This window comes from Barbatula barbatula (genome assembly GCF_947034865.1).
Source record: "Barbatula barbatula genome assembly, chromosome: 4".
NCBI lineage: Eukaryota > Metazoa > Chordata > Actinopteri > Cypriniformes > Nemacheilidae > Barbatula > Barbatula barbatula.
In genome coordinates, this window is record NC_136768.1 from 907,129 (window position 1) to 925,055 (window position 17,927).

The 17,927-nt window shown below is 38.9% G+C and overlaps 3 protein-coding genes across 4 annotated transcripts; 2 read left to right on the forward strand and 1 right to left on the reverse strand.

Moving 5' to 3' along the window:
• Positions 1-998: 998 nt before the first annotated feature.
• Positions 999-4,507, forward strand: glipr1a (GLI pathogenesis-related 1a). Its single transcript, XM_079454619.1, has 6 exons — positions 999-1,226; positions 1,336-1,584; positions 1,768-1,886; positions 2,015-2,100; positions 2,176-2,202; positions 2,354-4,507. Exons 1-6 carry the CDS (start codon positions 1,023-1,025, stop codon positions 2,512-2,514), a joined length of 846 nt encoding a protein of 281 aa, XP_079310745.1. The 5' UTR covers positions 999-1,022; the 3' UTR covers positions 2,515-4,507.
• On the reverse strand, positions 3,782-8,276 carry krr1 (KRR1 small subunit processome component homolog). Of its 2 annotated transcripts, none has more exons than XM_079454617.1 (10): positions 8,135-8,276; positions 7,592-7,767; positions 7,358-7,492; positions 6,990-7,115; positions 6,796-6,879; positions 6,656-6,712; positions 4,685-4,861; positions 4,518-4,595; positions 4,241-4,337; positions 3,782-4,053 (listed from the first exon to the last, which is right to left on the reverse strand). In XM_079454617.1, the coding sequence occupies exons 1-10, from the start codon at positions 8,202-8,204 to the stop codon at positions 3,908-3,910; spliced, it is 1,146 nt and encodes a 381-aa protein (XP_079310743.1). In that variant the 5' UTR covers positions 8,205-8,276; the 3' UTR covers positions 3,782-3,907. The 2 variants fall into 2 exon arrangements, with proteins under 2 accessions (XP_079310743.1, XP_079310744.1); XM_079454618.1 differs by having other exon boundaries at positions 7,592-7,764; positions 8,135-8,223.
• An 828-nt stretch (positions 8,277-9,104) lies between these two features.
• On the forward strand, positions 9,105-13,992 carry LOC306892834 (crystal protein). The gene is made up of 8 exons (XM_079454151.1): positions 9,105-9,581; positions 9,646-9,847; positions 9,923-10,056; positions 10,570-10,697; positions 10,767-10,885; positions 10,972-11,112; positions 11,370-11,542; positions 13,106-13,992. The coding sequence occupies exons 1-8, from the start codon at positions 9,171-9,173 to the stop codon at positions 13,559-13,561; spliced, it is 1,764 nt and encodes a 587-aa protein (XP_079310277.1). The 5' UTR covers positions 9,105-9,170; the 3' UTR covers positions 13,562-13,992.
• The last annotated feature ends 3,935 nt before the right edge of the window (positions 13,993-17,927 follow it).

Consider the following 17,927-nt stretch of genomic DNA (forward strand, 5'->3'; position numbering starts at 1 on the left):
TCAATGAAACCAAGATATTAACGTTACCTACGCTTTAGTGTATTACTATTTCAGTGATATAAACAGTACGAACCTAGGAAGTATTAATTTGTCCTGATCAGAAAATTAAGACTATTTTAGACGTTCGTAAGGCAGTAATTCCTTATTGAGAATTGAATGAGAAGTTATGACCATAGTTTGCAGGACAAACGAAATAATCATATAACTTAAACAATTCTATAAGAGGTTACTTGTACTAAATTAAACATTTTTCCTTATCGGGAAAATTGAGTTTTAATATGAACGACCAGCAGATTATATTCATAAATCAATGAATATTCAATCCATTTGAGTTGATCTTTCCCCAAGACTCATTGTCGCTACACTATATTGTGCCTTAGTTATTCTGCATCAACTGCAGCTTATCTTTGTGGATCAACCCAGCTGTTACCTTTCATACCACCCAACAATAGAAACATCAGATGGATTTTGCAGAAAACAGAAATGTCAGGCATTTCTAAATGTGCAGTTTTTTATTTTTGTATACAAACATGGATTTGAACTATTTTCAATCTTTGAGAGCGAGAGAGAGAGCAGAGAGAGAGAAAGCAACCACCACATCTACAGCTCTATTTCCTGTTTCTGACAAATATGACATTCTTATAAGGCAGAATACTTTCAATCTGCAATTGCTTGTTTAGTTCTTGTTTGTTATCATTTTATCCACCAGGATTTGGGGAATGCTTTTTATTTTTGTCACACAACGCAATATCATTGGCTAACCTCATGTTTTAGCATTAGGAATTATTTACAAGATCTCAAATTATTTTGCATGAAGTTCCATCACAAGCGTCAATGAATTGAATGAGTGTTCCGTGTATATTTAGTTTTGTGGTGGATAGGTTTAACCCTATTGGGTATGTGGAATAAGAGTCGGTGGTTTTGGTAGCTAAACGTGTATTAGAATGCAGAAGTAGCAGATGCACTTCTGTGTGATGTTACAGCTGTGAACCGCCCACTTCACATTTCCTGTCTGTTATTATATGGTTGGCCGTATTGCAGCAAATATGAGCGACTCTTTGCACTTTCCGCTCTGCGTTACCATTCTTCTTCTATTCTTTTCTCATTCTCAGACTGCTGAACCTTTTTTCGACATCACAGACCCAGCATTTATCAACGAATGCATCAAAGAACACAACAGATGCAGAGCCAATGTGGCGCCCGCTGCCAGCAACATGAGATACATGGTAAATATGGCCACTTACTAAACACAGAAGAAATGTCAAGTTTTGGAGATCAAATCAAGTCACGGGAGCTGTATGAAATGTGTATTGATCCAGTCTCTTGTTTTGGCAGACATGGGATGAGGATCTGGCGATAAGCGCTCGGGCGTGGGCGAGTAAATGCATCTATAAACACAATCCTCATCTTCAACAGGCGGGCCGCATGCACCCCACATTTACCCCTGTGGGAGAGAACATCTGGGCTGGATATCCATACTCACAATTCACAGTCAATTCTGCTATAAAGTTATGGGTGGATGAAGTCAAGGTTTATGATTACAGTAGTAACCGGTGCAAAGGTGTATGTGGACACTACACACAGGTACACAGCGTTTTGTACTTAAACATCGTAGTGGACTTACAAGCTAAATACTTATCGAGCTGACCAATGTTAGACAGATTTTTCAGATGAAGTTAACCCAAAACTATAACAGTATATAAACACTACAAACAGAAGGGCAGGAGTTTTGCTTGACAGTAAAGTGTGTTTGTGTTGTCCGAGCAGGTTGTCTGGGCGGACACTTACAAGGTCGGCTGTGCCGCACACGCATGTTCGGACGGTGTGGCTGGAACAAGCTTTTCATCTCATCCTGGAATCATATTTGTGTGCAACTACGCTACAGCGTAAGAATATATAGTATTGGTGACCCCAGTGATTAGCAGCTTACACCGTGTTACCCCTGAAATGCTCGTAGCATGAAGTTGAAAACAGTGAGAAATGTTGCTCAGTATGTGCTTATGGAATTTCACAGAGGAAATGATGCTGATGTGCGTCCATACAAAAACGATAAGTCATGCAGCGACTGCAACGGAGAGAAATGTGAAAACAACCTGTGTCGTAAGTGTGAAACACAAAGTTAAACACACTTACCAAGACGCATCTCGTTTCAGAGGTTTCTCATTTCATTCACAGGTAACTCAACGCGGGACGCCCGAAAGAGTAAGACATCTTTCACATTCTGCTTTTTTGGATGTACAGTGCCCCAAAAAAAGTATCGGGACACCTAGTGTCCAAATATGTGTTGGCTACAGTAGTAATTTTCACGATAGGACTCTACTTCAAATGTACCTTAATATAACTGTGTTTGTAGGTCATAACTGGAACTGGAGGCCGGACTGGGACCCAGCGCTGTTCTCCTGCGGTTCATTCTGCAAAGCTCTTCTGGTTATCAGACCTGCGTCCATTCTGCTTATATTCCTCTCTGTTTACTGCCTGCGCCGTCATTACTCAAACCTGTTTGTATACGAGTGAAATTATAAAAATCTCATCTTTATCCAAAGGGATAGTTAGCCAAATAATCTGCCGGAAAAACAAGCCTCTGGTTCACATGCATTCGAGAGATGACAGAAGCTAAACATCAATGTTAATAACGCTGTCAATACAGATATTTCTCTTAAAGCGGCCATAACATAATACATAACTGTATATCTCTTTTTAGTCTTGAGTACTTACAGAATGCAAAAATCTGCAGTCTTTAGTTTGATCACATTTATAAAAGACAGGTATGATTATTTCCGGAAACATGCGACACGTGTGGCGGGGGGGCATTACTAAAGCATGTGCGCACACATTGCCAACAAAACACAGACAGTTTCACTTACTACGTGCGGTGCATGTCCAGAGTCTTTTAGCGCTGGGGCCGCTACTCCATATATCAGTTTCAAACCATCTCCAAATCCAGCGTTATATCCACCGTTTATATAACATACCTCACCCAAATGCAGCGAAAAAACAACACCGCTGAAGTTCGTGAACATGGTGCTCTCTCTCTCCTGCACACAAGCGAAAGTGACTAGTGTGGATGCTCCTTCTCCCGCTCTCCATGTTTGATGCGTGGACGTGCTGAGGGCCTTTCCGGGAGAATTGTCCAATAAGAAATTAAGAAAAGTTGTTACGTAACAAAACTTTCCGAAACCTGTACGAACGCTGGGGCAGTGTATCGAGCACAGAAATACCACCTCATACGTCCAACTCGTGTTTTGACAAGTTGACCATGTTAAGCATGAGAAGACAGAATGCATGACCCACCGTTGCACCACCCCTTTAAACAAACGCATGGATTCCCTTTAGAAGACCTTTGTTAAGATCACAGAGCCGTGTCGAGCAGTTCTTTGATGGATAATCTTTTTGGAGCTTCAAAAAGTCAACACCTGTTCACTCTCATTCTACCACTTGGAAGTCAATGATACATGGTATACTAATTTCGAGTGCATTATTCTTCAAGAAGAAAACCATATTCAGTTAAATCATGGGGAAATTTTGATTCAGAGGTGAAGTACCGCTTTAAGTTGCTTCTATTCGTGTGGGAGAAATGAGCACATTTTTAACACATTTTGTGCATAATATGTTCATTGTATAATTTATTTACTTGCTTGCTTTTCTATAGGTTCCTTTTAAATAATAGTGACAATCCAATTGTATGTACAAATGCCTCAATTCTTAACGTCGTCTTTGACGGTTTCTTGAAAGTCGTAAAGTGATTCATGCAGTGTTTCAAAGAGAACCCTGACAGCAGACCGATAGTAAACCCATTTCTTTATATAAACACACTGCGGAGAAACATAATGTTGCAATACGTCATGACATTGAATAAACATGCTTAAACAGGATCTGTCTGAATGAAAGTCCAAATGAAGTATGAGAATTAGCTCTTGATTTTCTTTTTCTTCGTCTTTGTGTCTTTGACAGAAGAGCTGTCAGGATTTGCTGGAGGAGCGCCAAGCTTTTTTGTTTTTGCCTTCTTGACCTTTTCTTTGATGGCCTGAATGTCAATTTTGTCCTCTATAGGTGCTGTCAGAAGAGAATCACAAATGTATATTAATCTAATTGTTTTGAAATTTACATTTCAACATGGAGTGACAGGTGCAAGTTAAGGAACTGATGTGAAGGAATTTAATATTGATAATGACAAAATTTTCTGTTTATTCTGCGACAGGATCAGCACCTGCAGTATGTTACTTTAATGTGTTTGGTTTACCTGCTTTGGTCTTTTTGACAGCTGGTTTCTCTTTTGGTGGAATGAAATCTTTCTGTCTTTCCTCTTGTCTTTTGGATAAAGCTTCAGCCTGTTTCACCTTCAGACAAGAAATGAGCAGACAAACATTATGAGTCAATCAGTTCTGAGTGAATCAATTGAATGAATCAGCTGAATCATCAGAAAGTGACTCTGTGACTCCAATGCAAAGCTGCTTTGGAACAATGCAAATTGTGAAAAGAGCTATATAAATAAAATTGAATTGAATTGACTCTCGTACCTTTATTTCTTTCATCTTTTTACGTCGCTTTTCATTCTCATGTAGGAAAAACTCTCCACTTGCTAGCTCCTTGTCGATCTGTTTGCAGAAATAAACATACAAACATAAATATATCTTATTCCTAGCTCATGATAGATATTTTCAGCAGTGGGCATGGTTTCATGTACCTTGCTGTCAGGTTGAGGGGGTGGGAACGGTGTGTATTCCTTCTTCTTGGTCATCTTCTTCTTCTTGGGTTGCTTGCGTTTGGAGACACTCTTATGGCGGAAGTTTGGCAGGAATCTCTCCCAGCTCTGAGTGCGTAGCTCCGGGTCGTTCGTGAGCTCTCTCTTGATCATTAGAGTCTGAGTAAATCATATTACGTGAATTACAATGCTGAATTTTAACCTACAGTTAGAAGGTTAGGTTTAGGGCTGCAACAACGAATCGATAAAATCGATAAAAATCGATTATTAAAAATGTTGGCAACGAATTTCATTATCGATTCGTTGTATCGCGCGACTATAACGCGCGCCACATGTTTGAGTGGCGTGAGCGTGGCGTTTCTGTTGCGTGTCAGCTCTGTGGTGGCTGCGTCGTGTTTTCTGTATCTTTGCACACCAGCACCGTGCCTGACGCGGCGCTGGCGCGCTGCTGCTGCTATAGGTGACATAGAGGGAGGCCGCCGACAGACAAGGGTCTTGTATTCACGACAAGTTTAAACTTTTTTCACATAACCTACACCTTCCAAAATCCGAAAAATGAGTAAGTATGCTGTCTGTTTATTTAAATAACATTTCCAAATGTTTTGTAGCTTTATTACCTGATGTTGGACCGTCACTCAGATGACACACTAGACTACGTTGTTATTGTAGTGTGTCATATTTTTTTCCATTTTTAATCACATTGTTAAGAGCGTAAAAAACAAAAATAATTCAGTCACCAATACATTTTGGGGTTTAATACGAACCACAATTCGTATTAAGATGATTCTCAGATATGTTATTAAAGATGTAACGTAATCATTTGATGCACGAGTTTACTTTATGCAATATGTGTTTAAGATGGACATAAATTAATATTCCCATTCAATGCAATGTATCTTTTCATTGGATATAGCCTAAGCATTTTCTTGGAGGAAGATTTTATGGAAAAAAGTAGTTAATTGGAGTATTCATTTGCAACATTTTAGTAATAATATCTCATACTTAATAGGAATATTAATGTATAATTTATTTCAATATTCACTTGTTGTTTCTCCAAAAATGCATTATAAACATGATTTAAGTCCTGATGTTTTCTACAGTGGACATGTAAACCCCGTAACGTGTAGATGTTGGTTTAATGAAATTCAATTTGAAAATACGATCAAATAAATGATGATTAGCTTTCAAACATCAAAATGGCATTCATTAATATGTATTCGTGTACAAAATTACATATAAACATCTTTTCCTATTCTATTTTGCCTGGAAACGCTTCCAACACGCTTGCGTGTCTCGTGAAAAATAGGCGTCGATTCAATTCCTAGCATGCACGCGTTTTCCGTGCGGCTCGTCTCACGCAGGCAGTGTGCAAGCTCTAACCTGTTAACATGGGAGCCGATTTAAAAACGGTCACGCCAGGCTTCTGAGACGCTCACGCCACGCATCTAGTGTGTCACAGGACTAAAAAAAGTTGATCGCGCCGCGCAGCATAGCGGAGAAAAAATAAATTAAAAAAGCAGAGCGGAGGTAGAGGAAAGACCATCAGAGAGACCCGAAAAAATTCCAGAAAAAAACAGCAAACCATGAGAGGCTTCTTGATGGGAAATGCATCATGTAAACCACAGCCAGCTGTAATAATAATATAATAAGTAATAATAAAGCTTTTGAAATATGTTTTGCAATGTCAGTTCTATTTTTCAATAAAGGGTTGAAAATGAATGCTTTTAAAAATTTGTATCCGATTCATCGATTAATCGAACAAATAATCGACAGATTAATCGATTATTAAAATAATCGTTAGTTGCAGCTCTAGTTAGGTTAGAAACTAAACCCTTTTGGTCGGCAGACTAGATAGAATGTTTTGGTTTAGGTGAAATTTAAACATGTTTGTTTGCCATTTCAGCACTAAAAGAATGAGACACAATGCAAAGAAAATATTTATGTAGTATCTACCTTTATGTTGTAAATGGGGTGAATGTTCTTCATGGTGTCCAGCACAACGTTGCGCACCTGCAGAAGAAAACATGAATGTTTACTAAATGTTACTTTAAAAGGTTTTTCAAAAATGTTATGCACAATAATAAAGTTCTCACCTCCTTCAAGCCGCTATGGGGGCCCAGAGCAGAAACTGTGTTACCCTGAACCATAACGTAACAGTTGGTCAGAAGCTCCAATGCCTGAAACAAACACACAACTGATGAGAATTTATCATGCCAGTAAAAACACATGCCAGAGAAAATAAAACATCACATAAGAAATGACTGTATTAAAGAGAGATTTTACTCACCTTTAGTGTGGAGCCTTTGGGGCCAATAAGCCTCTGTCTTCTCTTCACAAAACGTTCTCGGTTTCGCACCAAAGTGCCAATTTTTATTATATCACATGCTACATCATCTTGTAGTATCCTTACTGCCTGCAACGAAAATCATTTATCAAGAGACTTTATAGTTATAAAACATCTATATCGGTCATGCAAAGGGAGTATTTTATGCACGTCTGTGAAATTTGGGTCATTTACAAAATCTGTTGTTTTTTGTTATACAAAAAAAAATTCACCACAACTATATAACATCAATCTGCAGACACAGCATCTCAGAAGAGTGAACTCTGTTGGTCAAAATTAACCTCATATTATACATAAAAAGGCTAGTTTACCTGTTCAAACGGTACACTTCTAGCCAATAACTTAATGAGATCTCTTGCTCTGAGGATAGCATATGGGTCATATGTTTTCTTGGTGGTGTGGACAGTCATACTGCCTTCAATCAGGTCCAGTGTGGCATTGATGAACTACAGAACAGCAGCAGAGATGACAGGAAATCAGACACATTCAGTTTGGACAAAATATTAACAAAAAAGAAGCCCTGGTTGTGTTTTTAAAACACTCACAACATCTCCAAGTGCTCTTTGCACCAGGGGCCAGCATTCTTTCAGATACGCTTCTCTGTATTTGGGGAAAAGGGTGGCGAAGCTGCTCTCCTCCAGCAGACCTTTCGGGTTGTCCTCTCGGGTGAACCGAGGCTCTTTCCAGCCATCCGGTACTGTCAGCAGTTCACTCTCATCTGCTGCATGACAAACAAAACCTTTATAAGAAGTCAATGATGCTTGTGCTATCAGAAAATATAATGATATAGTCTAAATCTGGACTAAAATATGTTTCTTTTTACAAGCCCCATTATCGACAGATGTTTATATATTCAACAAACGAATCACGATCACGTGCACGTCTAACTGCACAATAACAAAACATCACAGTTATATATTAAAAAGATTCCAATAACATGAAACAAATTTGTCGTTTCAATTCTACACACGAGCTGCATTACATATAAACATCTCCAATATTTCAGTCCTAGTCTACATAGATAATTATAACAAATGCAAAACCAGCATCCATAACATAGCGTAATCACACTTTATAAATGAACTAACCTTGATTTGTATTATTTTTATCTTTTCTGCTGGCTGGCGTTTCTCTCACGCGTTTTGTGGGGGCCGCCATTGTTGCTGTTAGGCAGCGACGTCACACGCAGTGTCATACGTCACTGGCCGTCGGAGAGTGTCGCCGCCTTCTGGTGCGGCGGTGGAACATTTTTCTTTATATTTTCGCTGCACGCAGGTCAACTTCGATCAAAGGTCAACGATCAAAATCTTTTTTTATTAAATAAGAAAATGGAAAACACAAAAATATTTTATATAAACATTTTAAAAACTCCAAGATGCATCTTTTATCATAAAAATGTCATAACATTGCGTTAAATCATTTTGTACTAAAGATGTGCAGCGCTATTAATCAGAATTTATTTATGATACAAATAAAAATAGCAATTTCTCAAAATGATCATATTATTTTATAAGCAGCTATGTAAACATGTTCCTTTAAAAAGTCTACATCCCCAAAAGGACCTGAGCAGTTTGTGGGATTTGAGATCCTGATCAGGATGGGAATATTTAGAAGCAGAACAACAACGCAGAATCAAATCTGACCAAATACAAGAAGAATTCGGCAACATGAATACAGATAAAGCCGAAATCATTTAACAAGACAATGGTGATCATGTAAAACAAGTAGAATTATACGAGTATACAAATCCCTTTAAGCTACTTATTTATTAAGAGATAAATGGAAAAAGTTGTTGTAATACAATGTCATTTCTCAGAGTCCCTACACTGAGGGTCCAAGTAATATTATCTGATTTGATCTTAAGTGGAAACCGACTGCTTTTAGTTACACACACACGCACGCACGCGCACACACACACACACACACACACACACACACACACACACACAGTGGACAAAAGACATCCTGTCCCAGTTGTGTGTATTATAATTACAATCACAAGTGCAGACAGAAGAATTCTGGGATCCTCGAGTTCTTCCCATTTTCACCATCAGGAGAGTCAGAAGAGAGCAAGAAGAGAGCAGAAGATCCATCACCTCACGTAAACACACACTAAAGGCAAAAATGCCGTCATTTGGTGGGTGTTCACTGGGACTGTGTGCGGTTGTGTTTATGTTAATCAGAACTGGATCCAGTACAGAACAGATGAATCTGGCAGCTTTGATTCGTAGCGTCTCTTCAGGAACATCATTGAGAGATCAGCACACGAACGACCTTCAATCTCAAAACAAAAATGACAGAGCCGGTGCTGTTGGGCCCAAACTGATCACCCAGGATGGATCCATTCAGGGTGTGATGGTGGATAAGTGTTATATTTTTTATGGGATACCATTTGCTGATCCACCCGTGGGTGAGTATCGCTGGAAACCCCCCCGCCGGGTGACGCCGTGGACAGGGGTATACGACGCCACCTATCCCAGAGCAGCGTGCATGCAGGCCTGCATCGGACCCCTTTCTGAGGAATGTGAGAAGAAGGTGAGTGTTCCTGTAGATATGATTTCACTCATTCACATGAAATCATTTTCATTTCTTTTGGCAGGTAAGTGAGGATTGTTTGTACCTGAACGTCTTTGTTCCACTAAGTGTAAAATTCACAACTCCACCGCTCAAACTTCTGCCCGTCATGGTTTGGATCCACGGTGGTGACTTCATCGCAGGCTTCGCCTCAAAAGCGCTTTATGATTCTCGATACATCAGTAACTTCACACACACTGTGGTTGTGAGCGTGGCCTACCGCCTGGGTGAGACACACAATCCATAACACGTTTGTTATGGCTTACCAAACTCTAAAAAAGCCTGATTTTGCTTGTCTTCAGGGGCTTTTGGGTTTCTGGTGTCAGGAAAGGACCCAAAGACATCAGCGGTGGGAAATTATGGGATTCTGGATCAGCAGGCGGCTTTGATCTGGGTACAGAGGAACATTGCATCTTTTGGAGGTGACCCAAACAGAGTAAGAACCTATCAACCTATAAGAAAGAATAATCACAGATCAAATATTTTTATATCTCACTTATACACCCTAGACATTTAAAGAAGAAGGAAACGTTTGCTTAAATCTCATCTGCATCGCAGATATTTCTCCGAGAAAAAGGATCTGGAGATTTAGAAGTCTTCGAAGTTTGAGAAGGGACGTCATCAATGTGTCAAACTGAGCTCAGATTTGTCAAGTCTTTAATCAAAGGTCAATATTATTGAAGATCTCAGTACGAGCTCAAACATTTCTCATCAAGTTTACTCAAATCCAGATTATTTGATCTCTACAATCGACATTGATTTTATACATCCGTACTCTTCATGTGATTCAACAATTACACTCCTCCTGAGAGAATCCTCTGAGACTCAGTTGAGACGTAAATAAAACTGAGAACTCAAATCAAGTCTTCCAGCTATGAAAGAGCAACCACTGAGCCATTGCATTTCAATAAAAAGTGTAAACTAAATGTGTTTGTGTGTGTGAGTTCAGGTGACAATTTTTGGAGAGAGTGCAGGAGCTCAGTCGGTCAGTCTTCATCTGATGATTGAAAACAGCCAAGCGCTCTTCAAACAGGCCGTTCTTCAGAGTTTACCGTTCTCTATTCCCCTTAAAACACGGTAAACACACGCACACGATGCATCTCCACACATCCGTGTCAGCATTTGAAACCCTATGATGTTCCTCAGGCACGAGTCTCTGAAATTGGGAAAGAACTTTGCTAAGATGACCAACTGTTCATTGTCGGACATCATGTGTCTGCTGTCTCTGAGTCCTGAGGCGGTTCTGACTGCACAGATCAAATCCAGTAAGAACATCACCAGCCGCTGCTCTCAACATCTCCTGCATGTGAAGAACAACATCATCATCTGCAGGTGTCGTGTGTTTCTCCAGGCTCGAAGCTGGTGAACCCCTTTCGCTTTCTGGAGGTGTTTGAAATCTGGGGGCCGTATATGGATGGAGAGCTGATCCAGGAGCAGTCGGTGACGGCCTTTCAGAAGGGACACTGGCAGAAGGAGATAAAAGTTCTGCTCGGTACGACTTGCAATCTCATTCACAGTTTCAACCAAATTTCAAATACTGCCTAATAAATGATTTATTTGTAATTGCAAGATATTTGGGATTTCCACAAGCACCGTATGAACATACATGTTTACAAGTAATACTGTATTACATTTCGAATCTAACTAAATCATGTTTTAAATCGATGCTTAAGAAACACACAATATATCGCACAATGTCTGTAAATGAATGCAGGTCTAATATTGTAACGATGTGAGTTTGTTTTGTAGGGACGACCTCAGAGGAAGGTATCATCTTTGTGTATGGTGTCTTTACTGAGCCTGTGTCGCCGGTTGAGTGCATGATCTACACAACAGCCATTTTTAAACAGCACGCCATCAAAATCCTGCGCAAATATTTGCCTCTCTATGAAGACACAGACCGCAGGGACATGCTTGCACAGGTGAGATACTGATGGATAGACGTTTACACTGTGTGTGTGTGTGTGTGTGTGTGTGTGTGTTTGTGTGTGTGTGTGCTCTTTTGTGGGATATTGATTATTAAACATACAAAATGATGCTCATGTTAAAATACAAAAAGGTCGATGTGAGGGTTTTGGTGATGTTTAGGGTATATATATATATAAAAAAACATTAAATCAGTAGGCTATTATAACAATACAAGTCTGTGGTAGGTCCCCATTAAGATAGCAAAAACCTGTGTGTGACACATGTGTCATCTGTGTTTCTCTTTAGCAGCTGATCTGGGCCACATGCCATCAACATACTAACAACATACCAATATGAAAATCCAACCTGAGGTTTAAAAAAATCATAATAATGAACATCACAGTTCAATTCATGCCAAAAAGAAACAATCCTATATAATTATTATTTCGTAAAGATATGAGACATCTTTGCGTCATGATATTGAGGAGGAAATGTGCTCTCATAAAAAACCCTAATGGTCATAAAAAAGAAATAAACATAAGTCATTTCTTGATTTTGATTTAGTGGTAAAAAGGCCTGGAGTCGTATCTTTAGCTATTTTGAGATTCACTATACTGTAATTTTCTCTATATATTGTATAGAAGTTGTTTAGAAGCTGGGTAGATGGGGTTCTGAACAGGATTTTTGCAGTGTATCATGAACGTCTCCACAAGAGGGCGCTGTAACTCCAGTTTGTGTAATGATGTCTGGTTCTGTGGTTTCATAAGTCATCAGAAGTTATTGATATTCTGGTCTCAGTCAGCAAACCCACCTGAGATAACAAAGGTCACCACCGCCTGTCAATCAAATCACCTGAGACTTCTGGACAAAAATCTGCAGCGTTCAGACAACAGACAGAAAGTCACTCAATATCCCTCCAGCATGTGTGTGTGTGTTTTGGTTTATTTGCAGCAAATGAGCGTTTGAGACCGCAGGCGGTAGATTCTGTGTGTATGGGCTGTGTGTTCTCTCTGTCTGATGAGTGTTTGGTTACCAGGTACAAACAGAGATACTTAACCTACACTGACATGACGAAACGCTCAAATCATTTCAGTAAATCCCTCAAACCAACACTCACTTCACGTCTCTGTCGGTTTATTTTACATGTCATCTTCCAATACACTGCCATATACAGTAAACGTTCAATATTGTATCTGTATATTAGACTCACCAAGTCTTACCCTGACTGAAGAAATGTACTTTCTTAGAGCAACATCACACTGTGAAATGATTAATAAGTGAGAAAAATCATGGATGAGATCTACCTTTTTTTCACATAGACATCAATGAGATTGAACATTTGTATCAGCGTCTCAGGTCTTTAGAAATGTCAGAAATGTGTCTGTCATGAGAGTTTGAGAAGAGACGTCATCACTGTGTCAAACTAAGCTCAGATTTCTCATGTCTGCCATCAAAAGTCAATATTCTTGAAGATCCCAATAGGATTCTTTTTTGTTTCTCTTTCTATTACTAAGCATTTTTAGGAGGAACATTTGATAGACAACCTTCCGAATGAAGAATCTCTCTTTGACTTTCAGATTGTTACAGATTACATCTTCCTGTGCCCGTCCCGAAAATCGGCCCGTGCTGGAGTTCTGTCTGGAAGTTCAGTGTGGATGTACGTGTTTGATCACGTGTCCAGCGACCCTCGCGTGTGGTCCGGTTTGACGTTCTGTTATCAGCACGTGTGTCACGGTGCCGAGCTCCCCTTTTTGTTTGACTCAGCTCCTGTGGCGAATTTCACTTTCACTCAAGCCGAACGTCTGCTGTCCAACCGCATGCTGTGTTACTGGGGCTCTTTTGCCCATGCGGGTGACCCCGGGTCACATACTGACATGAGCCCGTTCTGTCAGCAGCAACACCCCCCGTCTTGGCCGCACTATGAGCCGAACAGCGGCTGGCTTGTTATGAACCTCACGGTACATTCACACGCACAAGCAGGACCACGAAACGACATCTGTGACTTCTGGGATGAACTTGGGATCTACCCATGAGATCTCTTTGACATCTCAATTGTTTGTCCTAGACAGGAATTAAATAGATTAAATAGAGAGTTTTTTCTGTTATCCCCTATGTGTCATCTCTAGATATATTTTCTTGAAGTCTCGATGTTTCTAATTTTCAATGTATTTTATTTTAGGACAATGTCACTTTGGTCATGAAAGAACAACTTTCACATGTAATGTTTTCTCTGGATTTATTTGTGTCAAACTTGTTTTCCAAACATTGTCCATTTTTTTTAAATATTTGTTTTCGTTAATTCATTATTTACAAACAATAGCATTAAACAGGTTCAACCTAAACATCTGAAAGCATAAATAAAAACATCATGTTTGCTACAGAGACACCAGTATTTTCTCTCTAATATCAAATTTACATTGATGCATTCGACAGATTAAAAAAATGTAAATAATTTTTTTAATACAGTTGCATGTTTTATTATGTTAAAAGGTCTGAACTTAATAATGAAGCGAGGTGATTCAAATTTGAAACAGTTCATATTATTTAGCCCTTATAGTACCACTGCAACATCACACAGAGCTTTGGAAGATCACTGGTTGGTTTCTCTCTGGATTGATGATGTCTGAACATCAAATCAGACATTAAATATAACATCAGGATCCTCTGGGCACTTCCTGCATGTTATCTCCGACGCTTTGATTGGTCTTTCATCATTCCCTACAGTCAAAATGTCCTCTTGACTTTCAATAAAATACCAATCGGAAAAACAGAAGACACAAAGAGAACAGAAGATTTCACCAAGAGACGACTGATCACAAATCAAAATCTGCAGGAAAAGAATCACGCCGTTAGATGCATGTGCAAGTCTTATATATAAATTATATATCACGATGTACCTGCAATTCGAAATAAGATCTCTTAATATCTCTTAATGAATAACATTTAACAAATGGAGATTTTACAGAAATCTCCTGATTTTCCTCAAAAAACATCTCAACAATGTCTCAAACTGTGCTTAAACTTTCCAAGACATCAAAGTGTGTAATCAGACATCAAGATTTCAATCATTTCAGAACATTCTCAGAACTTCGATGAACGTTCTCTAAGCGTAACCTTAATGTTATCAAAAACAATGCAGTAGTGCTGAAAGAGCCTTTTGTTAACATAACAATTGCTAAACATTCCAAAAACTTTATTCTCACATCATTAATGAAACTATTAGTATTCTATGAACATATGTTTGTGTAAAAAACAGTAAAATGACACAAACAGATTGAAAATAAAGAGGCTGCAGTACAAAAGTCACGTATGAAAGAAAAGAACTGTTGGTATAAAAACATGAAACTGTAGATATCTACTGAAGCGCAATGAAGTGTGCCGCAGACATAAGCAGTCAGGCAGAATTATTAGTAACAAACCTAAACCTTTAACCTGCATTTCAGCAAAACCATTAACCGTCAGACAGTGCTATGATGAGTGTTGTGTCAACACAAACGCTGTGTCTTTCAGTCATTTTCCTCCACCACATCCTGTTCCTGTCAATTGAAACTATCCGGACTGTTTATTGGTCAAACAGATAAAATTCCAGTGACGTGTTTACTGACAAACAAACTGAGGCGAGCCGTTACAACCAACACGTCTCATTAGATTTCTGTCATCACCAGCAAAGAAAAACAAGGACACTTACATAACATAGAGTATAGGGATGATTTCAGAGGCTCAGAAATCAGGACCCGAAGCGAAACCGCAAAACAACAAGGACAAAAAGACCCCGGAGAACAAACACAGCCTTATATGTTTGACAAACACTTGCTTTAACATGGTTTCATATGTCACATGTTTTAACAGAACAATATATTAAAACATGTTTTAGTGCTTTTGTTTTCATATAACTGAAGTCAACAGGGTTCGGTGCTCTTTGATCTTTGGTTTTCAACATGATTCAAAATATTGTCTTTGTGTTCTGCTGAAGAAAGAAAGTCTTGCAGGTTTGAAATGACAAGGATGAACAAATGCTGCTGATCCAGGACCAGTTTCTGCCAGGGAGGCCTCGGGGAGAATAGACTATTTCAGGTCCTACTGGGAAAATGTTTTTATGGTGGGATATAAAGCATCTTTATGCACTTGTCTGTCTTTATGGCAATAATTATATTGAGAATCCCTGCAGGAATTGAATCTCTCTGTCTTCTTATCACTAAAGTTGAGTTCTGGTGACCGTTACCATTGTGACGGTGCACACACATCTTTAATATGCAGCAGAGACTTGTGTTTTATTATAAACGCTCTGATAATGGTCGAGGGATGGAGAATATAAACTCACTGGAAGAGGCATTTAGAAATTAAAAACACAACAGCAGAAGATCACGTACTCAACTCTCAGCTCGGCTATTGGATCATCACTTCACCATCCGTTCACATCCAATTAAATCATCTGTTGTCATTAATGACTCTGAACTTCATCACGTTCCACTGGACCATTAATACACACACACACACACACACACGCATATATAGTGTGTATATGTACTATAGTATATACCCTCACTGTAACACACACGCGCACATGCACATGTCTAGTGTTTGTGTTTCTGCGAGAAAGTGTTGAGTCACATTCAGCTTTATTAAGGTGATACATCAACACAGAGCAGAAAGTGGAGAAACCAAAAGCATCGTCTCGTCCAGGTCTGTACATCATCTCATTTTGTGGTCACATAATTTCACTGTGTCAGACCAATAGTCACATAGAGCGAAAAATAAAACACTAATATACATTGTGTTGTGCTGTTCTCTGTGTTTCAAGTTCTGTCACTTCACACTGCAGCATCACTACACAACAAACCACAGGAGGCGGAGCTTCGGGCAGGACCACACATGTCCCTCATCACATCCTACACATCCAAAAACCCTTTGTTTGAAATCTTCATTTTCCTTTAAGAAAAGCTTTTAAATAACTGTCCCTATCTGAATAATATATTAAAACAGATCCTGAATTATAGCGAAACTTCAGAAGCACAATGCTTCTAGATGATTCTTGACTCTATAAGGTGAGCGTTCAGGTGAACAATCTTGAATTGTGAATACTGAAGTATACGTTTCCTCCATCTCTCTTGAAAAGATCTGGTTTAACAGACCCTCCGGTCTCAGTTTCACTTCATCTATACCGAGTCTGTGCTGAGATAAAGAGACTCCAGTTACAGCACAACACAATTAGCAAGTTAATTTTGTCCCTATATAGAGCACAATCCATTTGTTCTGTTAAGCTGACTTTATAGGGTTTATATTACACACCCTAATTTACCGTTGACACGCTATACCTGTGGGAAACAGTCCATGCACACACATTCACATGTAGACACACAGAGTCATTTAAATGTGTTAAAACACAGCAAAATCACAATAAAGAAAAAACACAAAATGATCCGCACAAAGTGTGATTGGTGTTTGCCTGCACAGAAATGTTATGGGCGGTTGCCAGGGCGTTGCTATGTGGTTTCTAATGAAGCTCATCCCCAAACTTCTGGGATGCTCATGTCCCTCTATCGATGTAAATCTTAAGCCATAAACAGTTTACAAATGTTATATTATATTACATTAGATTTAATTAACTTTTAACTTTTAGTTTAATTTGAGCAAATTTGTAAATTTTCATTTAATTATTATTTTAGTTCAATATTTCTGTTTGATTTATTTCTATTTCAGTTTTAGGTTTAGCTTTGTGCTTTTCATTTTCATTCAATACCTGTGGCGCCTCAACATAAGTTTTTGCACTTTTTTGCTAAGTAATATTAGGCATATATTCATTTGATTTCAATCAGCAGAAGTGAACAGTAAAAATAACAGCAATAACAGCGATGCTTACTTTAGCAAAATATACCAAGACAAACAAAAACAGACAAACAGCGACTCGTCACACAGACATAAGACAGACGAACTGTGAAAAACTTTTTACATCTGAAGAACCTTTATGTTTCACAAAAGGTTCTTTGTGGCGAAAAAAGGCTCTTCAGATTATAAAAAGTAAGAGATGGTTCTTTAAAGAACCTTTGGCTGAGTGGTTCTTTGTTAAACCAAAAATGGTTCTTCTATGGCATCGCTGTGAAGTACCTTTTATGCACCTTTATTTTTAAGAGTGGCACAGCGGGCAGAGCAGCGACAGGACATGAGCGATGCAGATTGCTGCATCCTCAGTTTCCAAGGCAACAAGCAGCACACACACACACAAGGATGTGAGCGGATAAAGAAATAATTATCTAGAGGACATCACGGAAAAAAAAGTTTCCTCTATGAGAAGCGATACATGATTTAATACTTTTTAGAAATATAAAGGCTACGGCAGTCTCTCTGGACCTGCGGTCCACTTCGTGAGTTCTTACATGCACTTACATTTATTTTTAAAGT